This window comes from Onychostoma macrolepis, chromosome 20 (genome assembly GCF_012432095.1).
Source record: "Onychostoma macrolepis isolate SWU-2019 chromosome 20, ASM1243209v1, whole genome shotgun sequence".
Classification (NCBI taxonomy): Eukaryota; Metazoa; Chordata; class Actinopteri; order Cypriniformes; family Cyprinidae; genus Onychostoma; species Onychostoma macrolepis.
Window position 1 is genome coordinate 2,356,053 of NC_081174.1, and position 19,504 is coordinate 2,375,556.

A 19,504-nucleotide genomic window follows, 5' to 3' on the forward strand; every position below is an offset into this window, starting at 1 on the left:
TGACTTTTCCTTCACTGTAGAGGTTTGTGCACCTGTGTGTGTGTTTAAGTAACACACTTCCCATGGGTTAGTGCTGCTCTAACAGTGTTTAATAGTGCATGCAGCCCAGTTTCACTCAACAGTCTCTCTCTCTCTCTCTCTCTCTCTCTCTCTGCAGGAGCATGTGGAGGGACAGAACTGCGACCGCTGTAAACAGGGATTCTATAATCTCCGTGGAGACCATCTCCGTGGATGCGAGAAGTGCTACTGTTCTGGTCTAGCCAGTCTGTGTGCTGAATCCCACTGGGACTACAGTAATGTAGGAGACAAGCCGTTTCATTACCAGTGTATGTGTGTGTGTGTGTGAGAGAGAGAGAGAGAGAGGGGTCTCGTTTCTCATTAGTTACACTATCTTAAATCTTTCCTTGGCTAGTGGGATTCAGTCTTATTAAGAAGTAATGGCTGTTCTTACACACACATGCTCACACAGATGATTCACATGGATATTTTCGAGCTTAATGAGTGAACAAAAGTTGCTGGTCATCAAGTTAAGAAGTGAACTGTCATGAGCGCAGTCTTTACACACACACAAAGGGGACAGAAGTTAGGAAGGGTGAAAGGTTAATAGTGTATGGGGCCCTGGCATTTTTTGCACAATTTGTGTGTGTGTGTGTGTGTGTGAGAGAGAGAGAGAGAGAGAGAGAGAAAGAGAGATGCTACCAGCATCTGTCTGTACAATTAAGCTGACCTTGAGTTGTCTTTTCAGAGCTCCGCTAGCTTTAATTACGGCCGCGTGTGTGTGTGTGTGTGTGTGTGTTTTGTGGCTTTGATGTATAGGCAGATCTTAATGACTTTAAATGTCCTTATTAAGTGTTCAAACACATTGATGAAACTGTCTAACACACAGTCTTACTCAAAAACATAATGCTAAATTATACTGAAAAAAGGCCTGAAATTTGGTGCGGTACTGATAGCATTGCACATAATGATGAACAGATCACAACAACGCCAGTGAATCCAGTTATACTCAGTAAAAGGGCCTGTAGCACACAAAAAATGTGTAGTGTGATTGCACTTTATTTTTTGTTTTGTTTATTTAGATTTATTTTTATTCTAAGTTAAAATAAATGATTTAAATTCAAAAAGGCACTGCCTTGCACTAAAGAAAACATCCCCGAAACACCATCTACAGTAGTATTTGAGTTTATGCTAAAAACAACAGTATGAATATAATTCAGCACATAAATGTATTCATTTAATAGTTGAAAAGGAATGTAATATCATTGTCATTTTTAAAGCAAGTCTAAAATATGGCTCACTTCGTTCCATGCTCAGAACAAAAAAAAAAAATTCAATATATTCACATTTTTTATTTACATTTTTAAAATAAAAATACTTGTTTTTAGAGAAAATGTTTATTTTAGAAAATATTTTTTCCAAGTGCAAATCTAACAAAAATAAAGTTAATGCATAGAACTGCACAGAACCAACATTCTTCAGAATATCTTCCTTTGTGTTCAGACACAAAGTGTAGGGTGTAGGGTGAGAGAATGATAATAACAGAATTTACATTTTTGTGTAAACTATCTCTTTAATTACATTCTCTTTAAAATAAGATCATGCTGTGCTACTAAGATTTGAAATAAAATGACAATGATGTGAAATCAATAACTGCTGAATGTATTCAGAAACAGATGCAGATCTTTTATTTGTATATTTTTTTAGTCTTACAGCACATTTAAATAGTCACAAATAAAAATAGACTATGTCATCTGTCAAGCTTACCCGAGAACAGTCAAAATAAACAAAAATAGTGACACTTCACAGAAAAGAAACACAAAGGCATCAGTCTTCCTGTTTCATGAGAACATTACATAAATGCATGCCATTTTACAAGAGGAGTACCTCTGATCCATACATAATCTGAAAGTTCCTCTAAACCGCCTCTTCAATCATAGACAGATCAAATTTGACAAAATTATCAAGAAAATGAGCAAGAATAAGGATGACAGATGTTTGATAGAATAACCTTCTCTCAGTCTGGAACGATGCTTTAGCACTGAACTCTTCCCATTAACAGGTGAAATTCGGAAAGTTTACTGTGAAATATTATTTGGTTTAATGAAAAATGATCGGCACAAAATAATAGTTTTGTTAACTAGTTACCAGCATTTTAAAATAATTTTGAGCCTGGAAGAGTTGGAAGGGATTTTGTTTTAAATACTTATTTATTTTTTTCATTACAGTAATGTAAAAAAAAAAAAGTGTGTACATTACCCTGTAGTGTGACAAAAGAGTAGCCTTTATTTCTTTTTTAAAAAATTGCACGTATAATAATTATTTAAGAATTAGAACAATGTTGTTTAAAATAGTTTCTGATAAGTTACAACATACAACATACACACAGCATTTCCATCAATAGTGTAATAGAACAGAAGAGACTTCATTTACCTAAAAATATACATAATACTGTATATATAAATTGTGTACTTTACAGGTTAAATCAGTATATGAATCAGTACAATATACCTCTTCAATATTCCTGATATTAAATCAATACATGCTGACACCAACTATAGATTCTTTAATTATTATGAAATAACTATTGACAGACAATGGACTCTTTAACTATATAATGAACCATATTTCTTATCCCACAAACAGTGACAAAACTTCAGTTTTGAGGTCATTTGTCTGAACATGCAATAAAATAATATTTAGAATGTTTCACATTAGAGAAAGGATACAGGCAAAAATACAGATAAAATACAGATACTTTTTATCCAAAGCGCCTTACAAATAATGACAGTAGAAGCAATCACAATAAAAGAACACCGAAACAAAATTGACTTCTCCAATCACAATGGAGATTGACTGATTATGAGGTTTATAATGCCATATATGATTATAATGCTAAAAGAGAGCTGTTGGACCTTCTGCTGAATTGATAATATGCACTTAAATGTTACTTAAACATATCTTTTGCCATTTGCATATGATGACCGTATATACCTGTAGCACTACTGACTGCCCTGCAGCACGGTCTCAGATATCAGAATGTTCTGGTGTTTTTGTTTACAGGTGACGGATATGTCTGGATGGTATCTGACAGGAGCGGATGGGGAGGGGCTTGTGTGGGCGGTGCCCAGCAGAGAGACGGCCCACCAGCTCACCGTCAGCCAATCAGACGTGCAGACTCACCTGACAGCACCGTACTACTGGAGCGCCCCGTCTGCTTACCTGCGCAAGAAAGTGAGTGCTTGTGTGTGTGTGTGTGTGTGTGTGTGTGTGTGTTAATCTGAGCCGGCACATTGTGCTGATGTATAATGTGCTGTAATGATGCCGTCGCATGACCACAATACAGACATCATTTATCATCATTATATTACAGGCTCATTTAGCCTTTCATTTGCCCTTGATTTAACTTCAGTGTCTGCAGGGGGAGAGACACAGCCGGGGACTTTAAACACAAGCATAATGGGAGTATGAAAAATGAAATCAGAGTTCTTTGTACAGAACCGAATTGTCTGAGACTCGCCTTCATTTAATTTCAGACAGTGTTTATTGCCTATATCATATCATATTAGTAATAATATAATAAGTATTATAATAATTTTTCTCCTCCACATGAATCTCGGTAACACTTTATTTTTATAGTCCATTTTATACGTTCTACTAGCTTAGTAGAATACTAACTACTATTCTTTGCAACTACATGTCAACTAGCAGTCATTAGAGTATTAGTAGACTGTCTGCTTAATATCTTCTAACACTTTATTTTGATGGGTCCACAACATACTTATAGAAAAGAAACTTTGCAAGTATATGTCAACTTACTCTACTAACCCTAAAAACCTAACCTTACAGTCTACTCTGAGATTTAGTAGACATGTAGTTTCAAATTAATGAGAACTGGTTGACATGTAGTTGCAAAGTTACTTATAGTTAGTAGAATGTCTAAAGTGGACTATCAAAATAAAGTTTAACCAAAATCTCATTCGGTTTTGATGAAAAGCAGCATGGGTCGAGACAAAAACACTTGAACGATCCTTCAATTACATGACAGGGCACTAGTTAAAGCTTCTCAAAGGTTCAGTTGATTGTAGGTAAATATGCACTTCATCCAGCACTCGTTTGCTCTCAGTTTTCTTAAATATCATGATGTTGTTGTACTGACTGAGAAACAGCTTCAGATGATTCGATGAGAGAGCGGTCCAAACTGCATCATGAACCTATCCAGATCATTTTTCAAACCTGTTTGGCCAGTTCACTGAGGCTACTCTTTCTAAACGTGTTGTGTGGTGTAAATAAGTGGCTGTTTACACTGAAAGTGTTTTTTGTGTGTTTTCTGATGTAAACATGTGCAGATGGATGTGCTGAGACCTTTAAAAAAACATCTGAAGCTGCACCTCTTCCCTAAGAGCTCAACTAATCCACAGTCATAACGTAACATTAAATTTTTATAACTCCTGCTTATATAACTTGTGTACTAATCTTGTTTATACTCGATATGCATGTTAACTCAAGACTTAAACTTTGAAAGACAAAGTAAGATGTTTAATGAAACTGTTCATCATAAAGTGATTGTGTCTCTTCACAAGACTTGGTCTAACCTGCTCAATTCATATGGATTTGTTTCGTGACGCATTTATGCCCTTTTTGAATCTTTTAAGTTTTGGTTGCGTCATGGATTTCAATTCAGGGACAGATACCTCTCAGGTTTTGTTAAAATATTTTAAAGTGTGTTTCAAATATCAACTAAAGGAATAACATTCACATTAAGACTAGTAATGTACATTAAGAAAGGGCTGAACACACACACACACACACGAGTTGAGGACTCGACGAGACAGTGAACGAGATGAATACGCATGTGATTGTCCTGTGTATTCAGATGTGTGGTGTGGGGATAAACCATGAGCTGTTAAAGTGGGTCGCCGATGTGCTTTGACCTCTGAACTCTCTCCACTGCTAATGATGCCATTACTCTGAGTTTAAAGGCACTGTCAGCATTCATCTAAAAGGCTTTTCATATCCACATAGATTAGGCTGTACGTTTAATTTTAAAGTTTTAAATGAAGGATTCATCCTCATTGAATGCACTGACAAGTTACTTACATAAAAAACTGTTTCTGGGTGAATCTCCTGATGCCTGTCAAGAACATGACCAGGTCAACAATTACAGTTTTCTTAAAGAAATTAAAGCCTATTTTTAGGATCATTAGTATCATGAAAATAAAGCACATTGTCCACCAAATCCACTTTACCATATAAGGGAAAAAACAAATAAATAAATAAATAAATATAAATAATGGTCCTAAAAATAGACTTCATATTCTTTATGCAAAAAAAAAAAAGTTTACATCTTGCAATTGTGAATCTATATTCACACTTCTTCACTGTTTGATTCACTGTTATATATATATATATATATATATATATATATATATATATATATATATATATATATATATACTGTATGCAGTAATACACACAGTTTTAAAAGACTGATCACTTTTGAGGATGTTTTTATGGCTTTTGAGTCAGACATTGTGCATTTAATGCTTTCCCTAAAAAGGAACATCACAGTAGATTTAGATTGACATGCACTTTACACACATTTGCAATCATTTTTATTGGGTATGTGACATAAAAGTTTTTAAATTCTGGATCCTATGAGTTCGTACAGATTCACTCTTTCTACTGAGTAGCTGCATATTTGACAGGGTGTCTGGTAATAGTTTATCTCTATGGCAACAGCCTCCTTCGGTAAGATGACGTTCAATAAGAGACCTGCTCATTCTTCCACAGAGACTTTCAGACATTTTTACATTAAGAGTTTAAATTGCTGTGGACAAAGTACACATTACCTGGAAATTATGGGTCTTTACCACGCTCGCTCACAGATTTCACACGTGGACTGGTGTTTCACATGGTGTGATGGAGATTATGTGCAATCATGATTATGTGCAATTTGATACCCCTTCCTGAAAAAAGGGAACTTTTACATAAAATATTCCCAAAATCACAAATTTTCAAATTGTTTCCATGCGATTAAATGAGAACAAACAAGGGGGTTGTTAATAAAAGTTTGAATGTTTGACATAACCTGCAAAATAATCTTGTAAACCTATCAAAAATTTTGGTCCTGGATTGATCAGTGCATTGTTCCAGTTGTGTTATATTGAAGCAATACCACACAATCAAGAGCTGTCAAACCGAATATCAGCTGTAAGTAATGCTGATATCCAGACCAGACTGTGAGTGTGATAGTTCTTGTATTATGATATTATATTGAGTAACAGGGGCGGACTGGCCATCTGGACATTCTGGAGAAGTCCATCTGACTGGCTGGTTCATCATCAAAGAAAAAGTGTCAGATTAAGTGATGTTGACGGCCGACAAAAGGGTGCGCTAATGCTATCTATTTTTGTTTATAATAAACTTAAACTGACGCGAAGGAAAGAGGGCTCGTGATAAGTGTTGCCAATTTAGCAATTTTGTAGCTAGATTTAGTGACTTCCCCACCCCTTTTGAGACTTTTTTCAAAAGTTTAGAGACAAATATAGCAACTTCTTGGTCAAACCTTATCTAAGTTCTCATCTTGCCCACTGATCTATATTCATTTTTATATAGATCAGTGAATTTGCCATTATGATGTCATCTAGTGACATTTAGCTACCAGTTTTAGCTGCTTTCAACTGAGAGCAGTTGGCAACACTGCTTGTGATGGCAAGCAAAAAAAAACGTGAAGATAAAGGTGGTTGGGAGAAGCTAAAAGGAAAAAAAAACTAACTGTTACATCAGGTTACCTTTGCCCACCTCTCTCACTATACACAGCATTTAGTCTGTAGCACTATAGTAAAATCCCAGGACAACCCTAGTCCAAGCGTCCACTGCTATTTATCACTCCGCATTGTCTGACATAAATATTCCATTCATTCATAAAGGGACAGCAGCGATTCTACAACGGGTTACATTTGAGAGCTATTGAGTTAGAAAATAGAGTAAATGAAGTAGCCTATAAGGTGATTGCTCCAATTAACATGACACACACACACACACACACACATAGAGATATATGAATACTCAAATTGAAGAATTCTGTTGTTTCAGGTTTCTAGATTCTAGGTTTGTTTGTCATTGTCATATACATTTTGCATTCTGCTCTTTTTATGTAGATTTCAAGTATTTTAGTTCATACAATAATACATTTATTTCAATCCTCTGTTGAAAAAAAAAATAGAAACCATCACATAATTTGTAATGGTTTTACTGGTTATAATGAAAATTGTATTGGTTTTAATGGAAACTGTAATGGAGCCTATTGCTCTCTACTGGTAATTAGTCAGCTTCTATTCATGGCTTTTGTTAAAGCCACTAAATCCTAATGTAATATGTCCCAAAACACTACAGGAAAACATTATTTAATGGTTAAAAGCTGATGGTTTGTAAAGTTTGTAATGGTAGTGGATATCATTCGAATTTCTGTGATGGTTTCTATTGTTTTTGTCAGCAGGGTCACCATGGGTTTTGTGATTTTATTTGCCATAAATGCGATAGGATCGCTGTAATACTGTGAGATAGTAGTGACTGTTTGTAGTTGTGGTGGGCCTATTTGGGAGAAAATTCAGGGCCATTTTTTACTCCCAGTCCGAGTAACATACATTTTAGTCGCAGTCTTGCCAGTTATTTTATACTGTTTGATCCACCAATGAAAAAAGTTCTAGAGACACAGCAGAACCAAGATCTCACACATTAGCTGTGTTCATTCCTGAATGATTCTGTGTTTTCAAGCCAATTGGTTGAGTGAGTGATTCAAATGTCTCATTCATAAAGACATTCACCTGTTTCCTTCTGAATTTAAATTAAACATTTGAATGAACGATTCAGATAGTGACTGATTCAAAATGTCAGTGCATTTGGAAACAATGCTTGGCTAATTAAATTTGAGCATTAGATCCATTGTATAATATTGTTCTTTCTCTGTCTTTAGTGCTTTTCACAATACACATTGTTTCTAAGCAGCTTTACAAAAAACTATATGGATTCCCAAGAATCCATTAGTTTCAGTTAATTAACGGAACATTGTAGCGCCTGCCATGCAGTAAATCATAATAAGCTTTGTGGTTTGTTACTTTTGATATGAAACAAATTCTCAGTTTTCGAATTCTGTCCATTTTAGTACAATATTCAAACAATATAAACTGTTTTGGCACTGTTTAATGTGTAGTGTCAGACTGCTGTAGCGCATCAGTTTGAGAGCGGCAGTGCAAAGCACAAGTGAACTGATCATCTCCTCCACTTTAATACAAGTTTCTGCATGAATTAAACATGAATGAACATCAGAAGGTATGTTAAAAGAAAGAGTACAATTTACTACAGTTAGCTTATATTAATGTTTTCTAATTTGAGTGGTACGGGTAGGTTTTTGCGGGAAATTTACATCACGTCTGTAAACATTAAGAGGTTGTCCCGGCTACTAGGCTATATCGCATGTGAGGATCCTGCAGGTGATCATTTATAGCCTTTTCTCACAGCAGCTAGAATAATTAAATGTATAATTTTGATGGTGGATTGTAATCCAGAAAGGATTACTGTATGTGTTTATGAAACACATGTGAATTAAATTAATTATAATTCCAGTTTTAAAGGTGTTTCTGATTACAGATAGCCTGGGATTACACAAGATTTGCATTTTAAAGAAAACCAGTTCAAAGGGAGCATATTTTGCTTTTTGGGTTAAAAGAATTTCTTAATTTGAAATTCGAAAGGCATGACAATTAGATTAGACTGTACAGAAACTGAAATCTATACGTTAATACATACTATATCCATAGTCACACAATGCTGATGTTGTTAACATTAATAGTTTGAGAATAAAGTATAACAATAATAATAATTTGCACGGTTTGATGTGATATGAGCTAATCGATCGTTAGATTTAATCACGATTGGTAGCGTGATTTATTGTAATGCTTTTTTCCTAAATTGTTCAGAACAAACGTGGCAGACTTGCTACTTGTTCAGATGGCAATATACGGTGAAAATTCTTATTCTTATTCCGCACCGGTGCGGTGACTGATAGCCACACATTCACTTCAAAACATTAGATTCATCTGCGCTGGAGCCGTGCCGGAGTACATCCCACACAAGCAAGATAATTCCGCAAGTAACTGCAATTCCAGGTTTTCAAACAGAGATGGTGACAAAGAGGCAAAACTTATGGACTGCAGCTTTAATTTATGTTTGAATAAAATTGTCAGGTTTTAATGACAGCCACCATTTAAATGTTTCGCTTTCAAAAATTTAATTTGAGTAGAAATATATGTACAGTGCCGCCCACTAATATTGGCACCCTTGGTAAATATGAGCAAAGGTGGCTTTGAAAATAAATCTGCATTGTTTATCCTTTTGATCTTTCATTCAAAAAAAAGTTACTAAACTTGTACTAAACTCATCTGGTGGGTTTGTTGCCAGAAAGCTCTTTTTTATGTTTCATCTGACCATAGAAGCCAGTGCCATTTGAAGTTCCAGTCGTGTCTGACAACTGAATATGCTGGAGTTTGTTTTTGAATGGGCCAGGATAATTTTTTTTTAAACCAATTTGAACAACACGTGGTGATGTAGGGGCTGTTTGATATATATATATATATATATCAAATATATATAGATATATATATATATATATAGATTTGTAACATCTTTAGTTGATTGGAACCTCTTAATTATTACCCTGATGGTGGAAATGGGGATTTTCAATGCTTTAGGTCTTTTCTTACAGCCACTTTCTATTTTGTGAAGCTCAATAACCTTGCTCTGTACATCAGAACTACATTCTTAGGTTTTACTCCTTGTGACAGATGATTAAGGGAATTTGGCCTTCGTGTTCCTCATATTTATAATCCTGTGGAACAGAAGTCATGGCTGGTGTGCTACAAAATGTAAATATGAATAGGAATATACAGTACTTCAGAAATATGTTATTCATAAGAATTTCTAGGGGTGCCAATAATGGTAGCTAACATGCATTGGAGAAAAACCTTTATTTCATCATGTGAGTTTCCCCCCACTTACAATTGTTTTACTTCAATGAAAGTTTAGAATTTTGTGAATTGTTTGAATGAAAGATCAAAAAGTAACTGTAACTGTAAAGTCCAAGGTTATATACATAGAGCTCTGTATGTGATAATATAGTTTACATTGTGTATTGATATAAACAATATATAAACTAACCCTAACCCTAAACAATCACACAGTTGACATTTGCAATAGCAAAGATATGTAGATATCTTACATACTATAGATGTAGTATGTTGCCTTATGTGAGTATACAGTATATATATATATATATATATATATATATATATACTGTATGTATGTATAATCTGCAATGTCTTGCGTCTTTAATCTATCCACCATATCATCAACATAGCTGGCTTTATTTTTGTTTCATAGCAACTGTTAATATTTGTATCATGTAGTACACTCTTAAAAATAAAGGTGCTTAAAAGGTTCTTCACAGCGATGCCACAGAAGAAACATTTTTTGGTTCCACAAAGAACCATTCAGTCAAAGGTTCTTTAAAGAACCATCTCTTTCTTACCTTTTTATAATTTGAGGAACTGTCTTTCGCCACAAAGAAGCTTTTGTGAAACAGAAAGGCTCTTCCGATGTTAAAGGTGCTTTATGGAACCATTTAGACAAAAAAAAATATTCTATGACATTGTGAAGCACCTTTATTTTTAAGAGTGTAAGTGATTTTATCTCTGATCACGTAAATATCAGCAGCATCAGGGACAGAATGATGTCACTACAATCAGAGACACAAACATCTTACAAACATCTAAAAATCAGAATGTGTAAAGCAAGCGTTTCCGTCTGTCTAGTCTCAACATATTTAGCGGTCACTGGTGTTCACACATGGTATGAGTTAGACTGTGTGTGTGTGTGTGTGTGTGTGTGTGTTTATGTGCTGCTCCTCTGATTGCATCTCTCCAGATGTGTGTTGCCTTTTGAACTTTACGTCACAAGCACAACACAAACAAACCGCACTGTTTGTGGAGCTTTGTGTGTGTGTGTGTGTGTGTGTGTGTGTCTGTAGGTGGGCTCTGGTCCATATCGGGCCCATACTGGTCTCTGTTTAGTATTAAGACGCAGTGGGAGGAGCAGAGGTTACGGGGCTGATTTTGTGGAGAGAGGGGTTACAGCAGAGGTTGGAGGGCAGAATGCTCTGGAGTTGTTTGTCTTTAGTTTTAAGGCGCCCAGCAGACGGCCTGTTTCTCATTTCCTGTAAGATGTGCCAGAGGTGATGCTCTAATTTTCACTCTCTCACTCTCTCCCTTCATTTTTCCCATTTAGTCTACATCTGTTCATGATCAGTCTTAGTATATAGGTTTTGATTTATGATTTCTTTGCATTCTAAACTCTCACTAACAAATAATAAAACGGTTCTGTGGCAATGCCATTGTTTTTTGGTAGCACCTTGTTTTCTTTTTTAGTTGAATTAACACTGAGTAAAATGTAAATACCATGGTGTATGGTATAGCCTAGTATTTTCATCTGGTGCCACCATAGCACTTTTGTAGACCACTTAATGGCAAGTGGAAGTTATTATTAAATTCACATTAAATTATTAAACAAGTCGGTTAATAAACAGGTGGTTTGAGGTGACTCTGTTGACCTGAGCATGATTAATTTTTATTGCTTAGAATCATTCTTGAACACTCAGGGCTGATTGAGCTGAAGAGGTTGCCAAAAGCTTGATTGATAGCAGAGCTTGTTCCTGCTCCTCAGCTGTAATCCAGTAACAGAGTGTGATGTTTGCACCATGGCATTGCATTCAAAGTGGTAACCTGCATTTGTAACCCTGTTTTGTGTGTGTGTGTGTGTGTGTGTGTGTGTGTGTGTGTGTATTTTAGCCGCTGGATTTACAAAAATCATTTAAATTTTAAGAAGTGTTTTCTCAACATTTCAACATTGCATCAACTACTGATGGACACATCAATTTGTATTTTAATTGTCATTCATGATATGCAGGTAAACAAATAATTTATACATTTTATATTTTTATAAATCATTTATTTTAATGTGACATTTTTTATGATTTAATGAATTATTAGCTTTTCATTAAACTCACAAAGCTAGCAATGCACTTCATGTTGTTAACAACAAATGTAATGTTTTCTTTCTCTTTGCATTTTTATATCAATATGGTACAAGATTATCCTATTTAAACAATTTATGTCAAAAGTAATCTAAGCGTAATCAAAATGTAGTCTGTTTATATTAGCTAAAATGTGTAATGTAATGGATTACATTTCTAACTACTATTGTTGTCATGTAATTTGGAATCAGTAACAGACTACATTGGTAAGTAATCTACCCAGCTCTGTGCATATACAGTAACTTAGGGGTGTTTACACAATAATGTTTTCAACTAAAAATGGAAAACGTTTTATGCATTTGGCTGTTCAAAACAAGTTTTAAAATGAAAATCTCTGTGTGAACTAAAAAACATGGTTCACAAATAAAATATGGGCCATTTTTGATGTTTCACAACCACAAAGTATTAAATATGCATATAAAACTGCAAAGTATTAAATATGTTTAAATATGCAAGGGTGATTTTCTAATTGAATATATATAATTATATAATTGATGATGATAATTAATAACTATGGAATCAAACTAGTGATTATAGCAAAGGAAACAGGAAAAAAGACCATGAACATGAAACTGGAGATCAGGCTGAAAGTTATAAAAAAAAATTGTATGAACACCCATTATTATACAGACTAATATAATTTGTATAGGCTACAGTAAAAAAAAAAAATAATAATAATAATAAACAATGTTGCAATTATCTTTTACTTATTTTATTTTATTTTTTTTTTAATGTCTGTATCATCTAGTTCATAAAACAGTCTAGCGAAATATGTATTGAGCTGTGTTTAGTACAGACCTGAAGGAAGCCTGTTTAGCAAGAACATCTGTAACCTTTATGGCCCATTTGTTTGGTGTTTTAAGCACAACAGTCTTCATGGTCATGACTGCAAACACAAAGCATGACAAGACTTCATCAGTGAAGATGAATTGTGAATGATAAGGACCATCGAATACTAATAGGGATTGTGTACAAATAACACAGAACTAGTGCGGTAAAGTGACAGCAAACATTAATATCTATTCAAGACCCTGTTTCCACAAAAACTGACCACATTTTAAGATACTCAGACGTGTTACTTTTTAACTTTTTACACAACAGCAATAAATTCTTCATTATTTATTGATTCTCCATAATCTTTTTCATCTTTTAAAATGTCCTTTCTAAAAGCCTACCGCTTGTAGTCTTCAGGTTTTGTGGAGATTCACACAGACGTCAGTCATTAGTTTGGTGGCTACACAGCATTTGAGCACTGGATTTACAAAAATCATTCCAGGTTTAAGAAGTGTTTCCACATTGCACCACATTTCATTTTTATTTGAATTATCGGTTATTTTACCATGCATTCATTTGGAAAGCATTTGTCCTTCAAACACATTAAAATTCACAAATTCACCAACTTTTTTGTCATCTGATCCTCTTTCTCTTTCAATATTTAAAAAATGACGTATCACATTTGCATGTTCATTGGTTCTCTGACGTGGTCACATGTCATGCAGGTTAACAAATAAAATATTTCATTTTTTCACTTAGTGTTTTATTTTGATTCATTTTAAAATATGTTTTAATTTAACATTTTTATGATTTAATTAATTATTAGCTTTTCATTAAACTCATAAACCCATCAAGTGCAGGACTTCCTTCACAAACCTTGATGTATTATACTGGTTAATGCACTTCGTGTTGTTGATAACAACAAACAGAATATATTTTCTTACTTTTTGTATTTTTATGTCAATATGGTACAAGATTATCTTACTTAAAGGTCAAAAGTAATCTAAAAGTAGTCTGATTATGTTACCTAAAATGTGTAATGTAATGGATTACGTTACTAACTACAATTTTTGTCATGTAATTTGGAATCAGTAACAGATTACAGTTTGTAAGTAATCTACCCAGCTCTGTGTATATGTGTCCCTGGAGCACAAAAGCAGTCATAAGTAGCGCAGGTATATTTGTAGCAACAGCCATCAATACATTGTATGGGTCACAATTATCAATTTTTCAAGATCATGTTCCATGAAGATATTTATATATTTAGATATTAGATATTTATTCCTACCGTAAATGTATCAAAACTTAATTTTTGATTAGTAATATGCATTGCTAAGAACTTCATTTGGACAACTTTAAAGGCGATTTTCTCAATATTTTGATTTTTTTTCTCAGATTCCAGATTTTCAAATAGTTGTATCTCAGCCAAATATTGTCCGATCCTAACAAACCATACATCAAAGGAAAGATTATTTATCCTAATTTAAAAATAATAAAATAAAAATTGACCCTTATGACTGGTTTTGTGGTCCAGGGTCACATATGTGTATTACTTGCATTACAGTAATGAGAATTTGGGAGAAATTGCACTTAATAGTCCTGAAAATAACGTCACAATCTTAATGGTCTTTAAATAAGGCTTAATTTTGTGTAAGCCAAACATAATTTCTTATTGTTTATATTGATTCTGGCGTGAAATATGGCATTTCTTGGGCGATTTGCCCAAATGTCATTTCAGTCTTTCCGGACAGCCACAGTGCTGAAAAATCAATAGTTTTTCACGTGTTGGTCTGGAGACAAATGTCTCTCCTCTTTCCTTTAGACATGAGCAGTCAGAACATATAAAAGTGGGGCGATGTTTGGTTTGGATGTGAATGCCGTGCGCTGGAGAGATGTGCTCTGACCTCCACTCACAGGCCGCTGCAGTAAAACCCAAGCCAATCTTGGGAGATGTGAAGTGTAGGAGTATGTATGCGTGAGCGTGTGTATAAAAAGCCAGCACTGGATGCAGAAAGCACACGGTGATGTGTAGCTCTCCCCGCTGGAGCTGGAGTTCCTCCCCAGTGTGCTGGTCTGATTTAACCGCACTGATTTGCCCTGCAGCGTAACGTTACTCAATAACAGGCAGAGAATGTGCTCGGCTTTGTTCAGAGAGGCAGAGATGTGTGTGTGTGTGTGTGTGTGGCTTCATCAATAATCACTGCGTGTTGAACTTGTTTTGGACCTCTTCTTGAAAGCAGACACGGTTGCTGACCCTCGCTGCTGTTTGTGTGTGTTTGCGTCTGCAGCCTTTGGCGTATGGAGGCCGGCTGGTGTACTCGCTCTCTTATGACACAGAGAGCACAGACGACCCCGTTCACATCATCAGCGCTCCTGGTGTCATCATAGAGGTACGTCTGCACAATCACAAACACGTTCGCACTGAGTTGGATAGGATCAAGGCGAATGAATGGTTTCTTTAAACTGTGCTGTTTTGACTCATCGTGAAACATGCAGGTGGACTCCCTCAACCTTTAGGCCTTGAAACCAAACTCAATTTTTTATCTCCGACAATTTAATTGAAAACTGCTTTTTGAACTCGTCCTACAGCTTTTACTTGACCTCCTCTAAATTTTGGTCCGAATATCTGCCGGTCAGAAGTTCATTCAAGCAGATTTTTGTTTTCTAAATGGTTTTCCTGCAGACAGATTTGGCTGAGAAGAGACCAGTCAGAAAGTGAAGCTGCGCCTTGACAATTTACTCATTCATTTAATTTCTTCATTTTTTAAATCAGGGGTAATACACATTAATAAGATGTAAAATCATTGTAAATAATAATAATAATAATAATTAATTAATTAAATGAATCCCTAGAAATCCCTTATTTATTTATTTGTAACCACTATGACTTATATTTTTTAATTCTATTGGGGGTCTATTCCAGTCATGAGTTATTTTAAAGGCAAATGATAACTGACTAAAAGTACTTTTTCTTTTGCTCTTGTGTTCCTTCCTCATATCTGATTTATGCACTCCTATGAAGCAAAATCAGAATTGTAAGAATCTTAAAAACAACAAGCAAATTTTATCATGTGTTACCAGCTTGAAAAAAAAACTAAAATACCACAATAATGGAAACTATTTGGCTTTTTATCTAATTCATAAGAGCTTGCTTATAGTTTCAACAGGCTCAAGATCAGACTTGCATGTTGGTGTACAAGTAATCATACAATAATATTGACCCTGACTGTGAAAATCCAGCTAAAGTCATTTTTTGGTGATTTACTGTTTTCTACATAAAATCATCCTTCATAAGGTAAAGAACATTCTGTGAAAATGTAACCTTGATATCTTTAATACTGACTGAGTAAGACCATGTCAAAGATTGAAATCATAGTGAAATTAATGGTTGAAATCAAAATTTGATGCTTGTTATCTTATAATTTGATTTTGAGACTTTAGCCTGGATTTCACAGAGAGGGTCACATATGTATATGCGGCAGAATCATAGCTTTCATAGAATTTCATTTATATTAACCCCTTAACTGTCATCCAAACTTAAATTTTTATAATTCATGAATGAAAACATTTTGTAACATGATTTTGATGTACCATTTCCATGGTAATGCAATGTCTGATTTTAAAATGGGTTCAAAGGATGAATTTTTTTCAACTGATATATAATTTCTTATGATTTCTAATTCGTGATCGAGAAAAGGCAACTAAGAAGACTTTCTGTGACAAAGGTCAGAACTCCTGTTATGATGTAGATTTTTCAGGTCCACTATTGTCATATATTAATCTATTACTTTTCCTACATAATTTTTTAACAAAACAAGTGGTGAAATACCTATTTAGGAGTCTTAGACCTTTCCAACGATATATAGTTTGTCATGATTAGATTAGGATTTAATTGTAAAATAGTAAAGTAAACATAGGCGTCCCACAGGGGGGACGGTGACAGTTTAGAGGTTAACCACATTCTTCACCTTTAAAAGAAGCTGAGAATCAATTATTATCCCTACATATTTAAATGAATTTCTGTCCTTGGACATGTACTTCTGCTTTAACATCAAACTTTGCCCTTTCTGTATAAAAAACAAAAAGCATGCTCTCAGTTTTCTTGACATTCAGATGGAAGTTGGAAACATGATTTGGTAAGTCATGGTGATTTCCTTATTGAAGTGAACATTAACAGGAGACTTTAGGATTGTCCCGAGGGTCACGGTAAACGTTGTGGGACAGAATTGTAAAGTAGAGTTAAACTGCTGATAACCTCAGAAAAGTTCTGCTGTCCTTGTGTTCTTTGGATCGTGAATAACTTACTGTATACCTGCAGCTGCTTGGCCACATAATTGCTGCTTGCAGCTATATTTTTAATTTAACTTAAAAAAAAATATATAAATAAATAAATGTAAACAACATTAAGAAACTTATATATTCTATTTGCCTAAACAGTCATTCATTGTACAGTAACCTTGAGTAGAAATGCCTAGAGCAAAGGGCCACACATATACTAGAAGATGTCATTTCTGCAAAAACAAAAAAAAAATATTAAAATGTGAGTAATTATTGTAATATGCTAACAGTATATCAAATGAATGCATGTTTGTGCAGAATATGTCCTAATATAAAAGAAGGCAATATTTCATTTGGGCTTCGGATGCTTTGAAACGCAGCACATGAGAGAGTCCGAGCCGCAGGGTTTGTACTGTATCTGTGTGTTAGAGGCTAAATTAGAGGCTCACCTTTACCCAGAGATCCCTTCACCTGAGCCCTTCACTGAGCTCAGCGTGCGTGCCTCGGTCAGAATTATAGTGTAGATGTGCAGCTGTTTATGTCTGCGAGTGTGTTTGTTTGTGAGTGTGTTTGTGGTGTCACGCAGCTGTGTTTATGTTTGTGTGAGCTTTTTCACGAGTTCGCAGGAGAGTTTACGTCTGCATGTGTGTAAAGGCACGCTCCAGTCTGCATTCACATACCTGTGTTAGTGTAATTTGTGTCTGCTTAGCTCAGCTGACGCATGGCGTGTTCTCCTTTATTTAGTCTCAGCAGAAAAGCACGCTCCTAATATTTGGTTTATTCATGTTGGTTTATTCAAGTTTTTAGCAGAATTTTCTTTTTAGTCTAAGCCACATCTAAATCAGAGTTATTGAGCTCTGGTCCTGCAGAGTACAGCTTCAACCAACCTTTAAACTCCTGACTGAAACGATTATGACAGGATTATTATAGTTAACTAAAACTGAAACCAAAAAACCCAAAAAATAAATAAATAAAAAGAGATTTATTTGAAAAGAAAACAAACAAAAAAAACATACCTGAAATAAAATTAAATAATAAACTTATTTTATTTCAGCTAGATGCCAGGGCAACATTTCTCATTTTATTTAGTTGAACTTAGAATGCTAAAGTAACTAAAGCTAACTAAACTAAAACTAATAAATAAAATTGTATTAAAAAAAAAAAAAAAAAAACACATATACATACATTACTAAACTTAAAGTGAAAACAGAAAAAATGAATAAATAAATATCAAATACAATATCCGAAAGATATCCATATTTGTGCATAGCTGTTTATGCTGTTTTTCAGCAATTGTCTCACTTGTGTCTATTTTTATTTTAGAAAAACATCTAAAAAACTACATTAGGTCTCCTGAGTGCTGAAAGAGCGACCAATTTTCCTCCGGGAAATCCTGTCTTGTTATTTTACTGCATGCAATAAACCTCTGTGTGTGTGTGTGTGTGTGTGTGTGTGTGAGAGAGAGAGAGAGACTTTAAGTTTCTATGCTGACATTGTGATAATCTTCCGTCCTTTGTAGATCTGAAAGCTGTTAGTGTGATGTGAGGCTGTGCATGTGTGTGTGTTTGTGTGTGTGTGTGTGTTTGTGTGTGTGTGTGCTGCTGTGCTCGTGTGTATGACAGGTAATTATTGTTCGTTAAGCCCTGTTTTGCATGTGCATACCTCATTAACTCTGTGCAAATAGAGAGTCCAGCTCCCATAAATCCTCAATCTTCTAGTGTGTGTGTGTGTGTATGCAACTGCATGTCAATAAAGCCTGATTTTCCCAGCAGTCTGTGTGGTGGTGGTAAATAAACGAGCCGAATGAATCGCATCCCATAATGCTCTAGGATGAGTCTGCTCACAATGTCAGAGCGGAGATATATGGGTTACCTGTTATTGCATCAATGCATGCACACACATAACACACACAAACACACACACACACACACACACACACAATTTTTCACAATTCATTATACATAATTTCCTGAAAATATTCCTCCTTCCATCAAAACAATCACTCTCATCCTTTATATGCACATCACATGCTTCTTTAGAAATCACCTTTATTCTCCACACACACACATGTTTGTTTTTGTGAAAAGTGGGGACATCCCATAGGTGTAATGGTTTTTATACTGTACTTACTGTATGTGCTATTGCTCTACACCAACCCTACACCTAAACCTACCCCTTACAGGAGACTGTCTGCTATTTCAGATGTTCAAAACACTCCATTCTGTGTGATTTATAAGCATTTTGAAAAGTGGGGACATGGAGTAATGTCCTGAAAAGTCACCTTCTCTTTGTAATACCTGTCTTACC

At 34.9% G+C, this 19,504-nt stretch overlaps 1 protein-coding gene across 5 annotated transcripts in view; it reads left to right on the plus strand.

The window, feature by feature from the left end:
• lama2 (laminin, alpha 2) overlaps positions 1-19,504 on the plus strand; it is a 243,370-nt gene that overhangs the window by 99,813 nt on the left and 124,053 nt on the right. For all 5 annotated transcript variants that reach the window (XM_058755242.1, XM_058755243.1, XM_058755244.1 and 2 more), the window contains exons 11-13: positions 158-298; positions 3,061-3,231; positions 15,208-15,309. In XM_058755242.1, the coding sequence (XP_058611225.1) occupies positions 158-298; positions 3,061-3,231; positions 15,208-15,309 (414 nt within the window). The remainder of the gene's footprint in view (positions 1-157; positions 299-3,060; positions 3,232-15,207; positions 15,310-19,504) is intronic.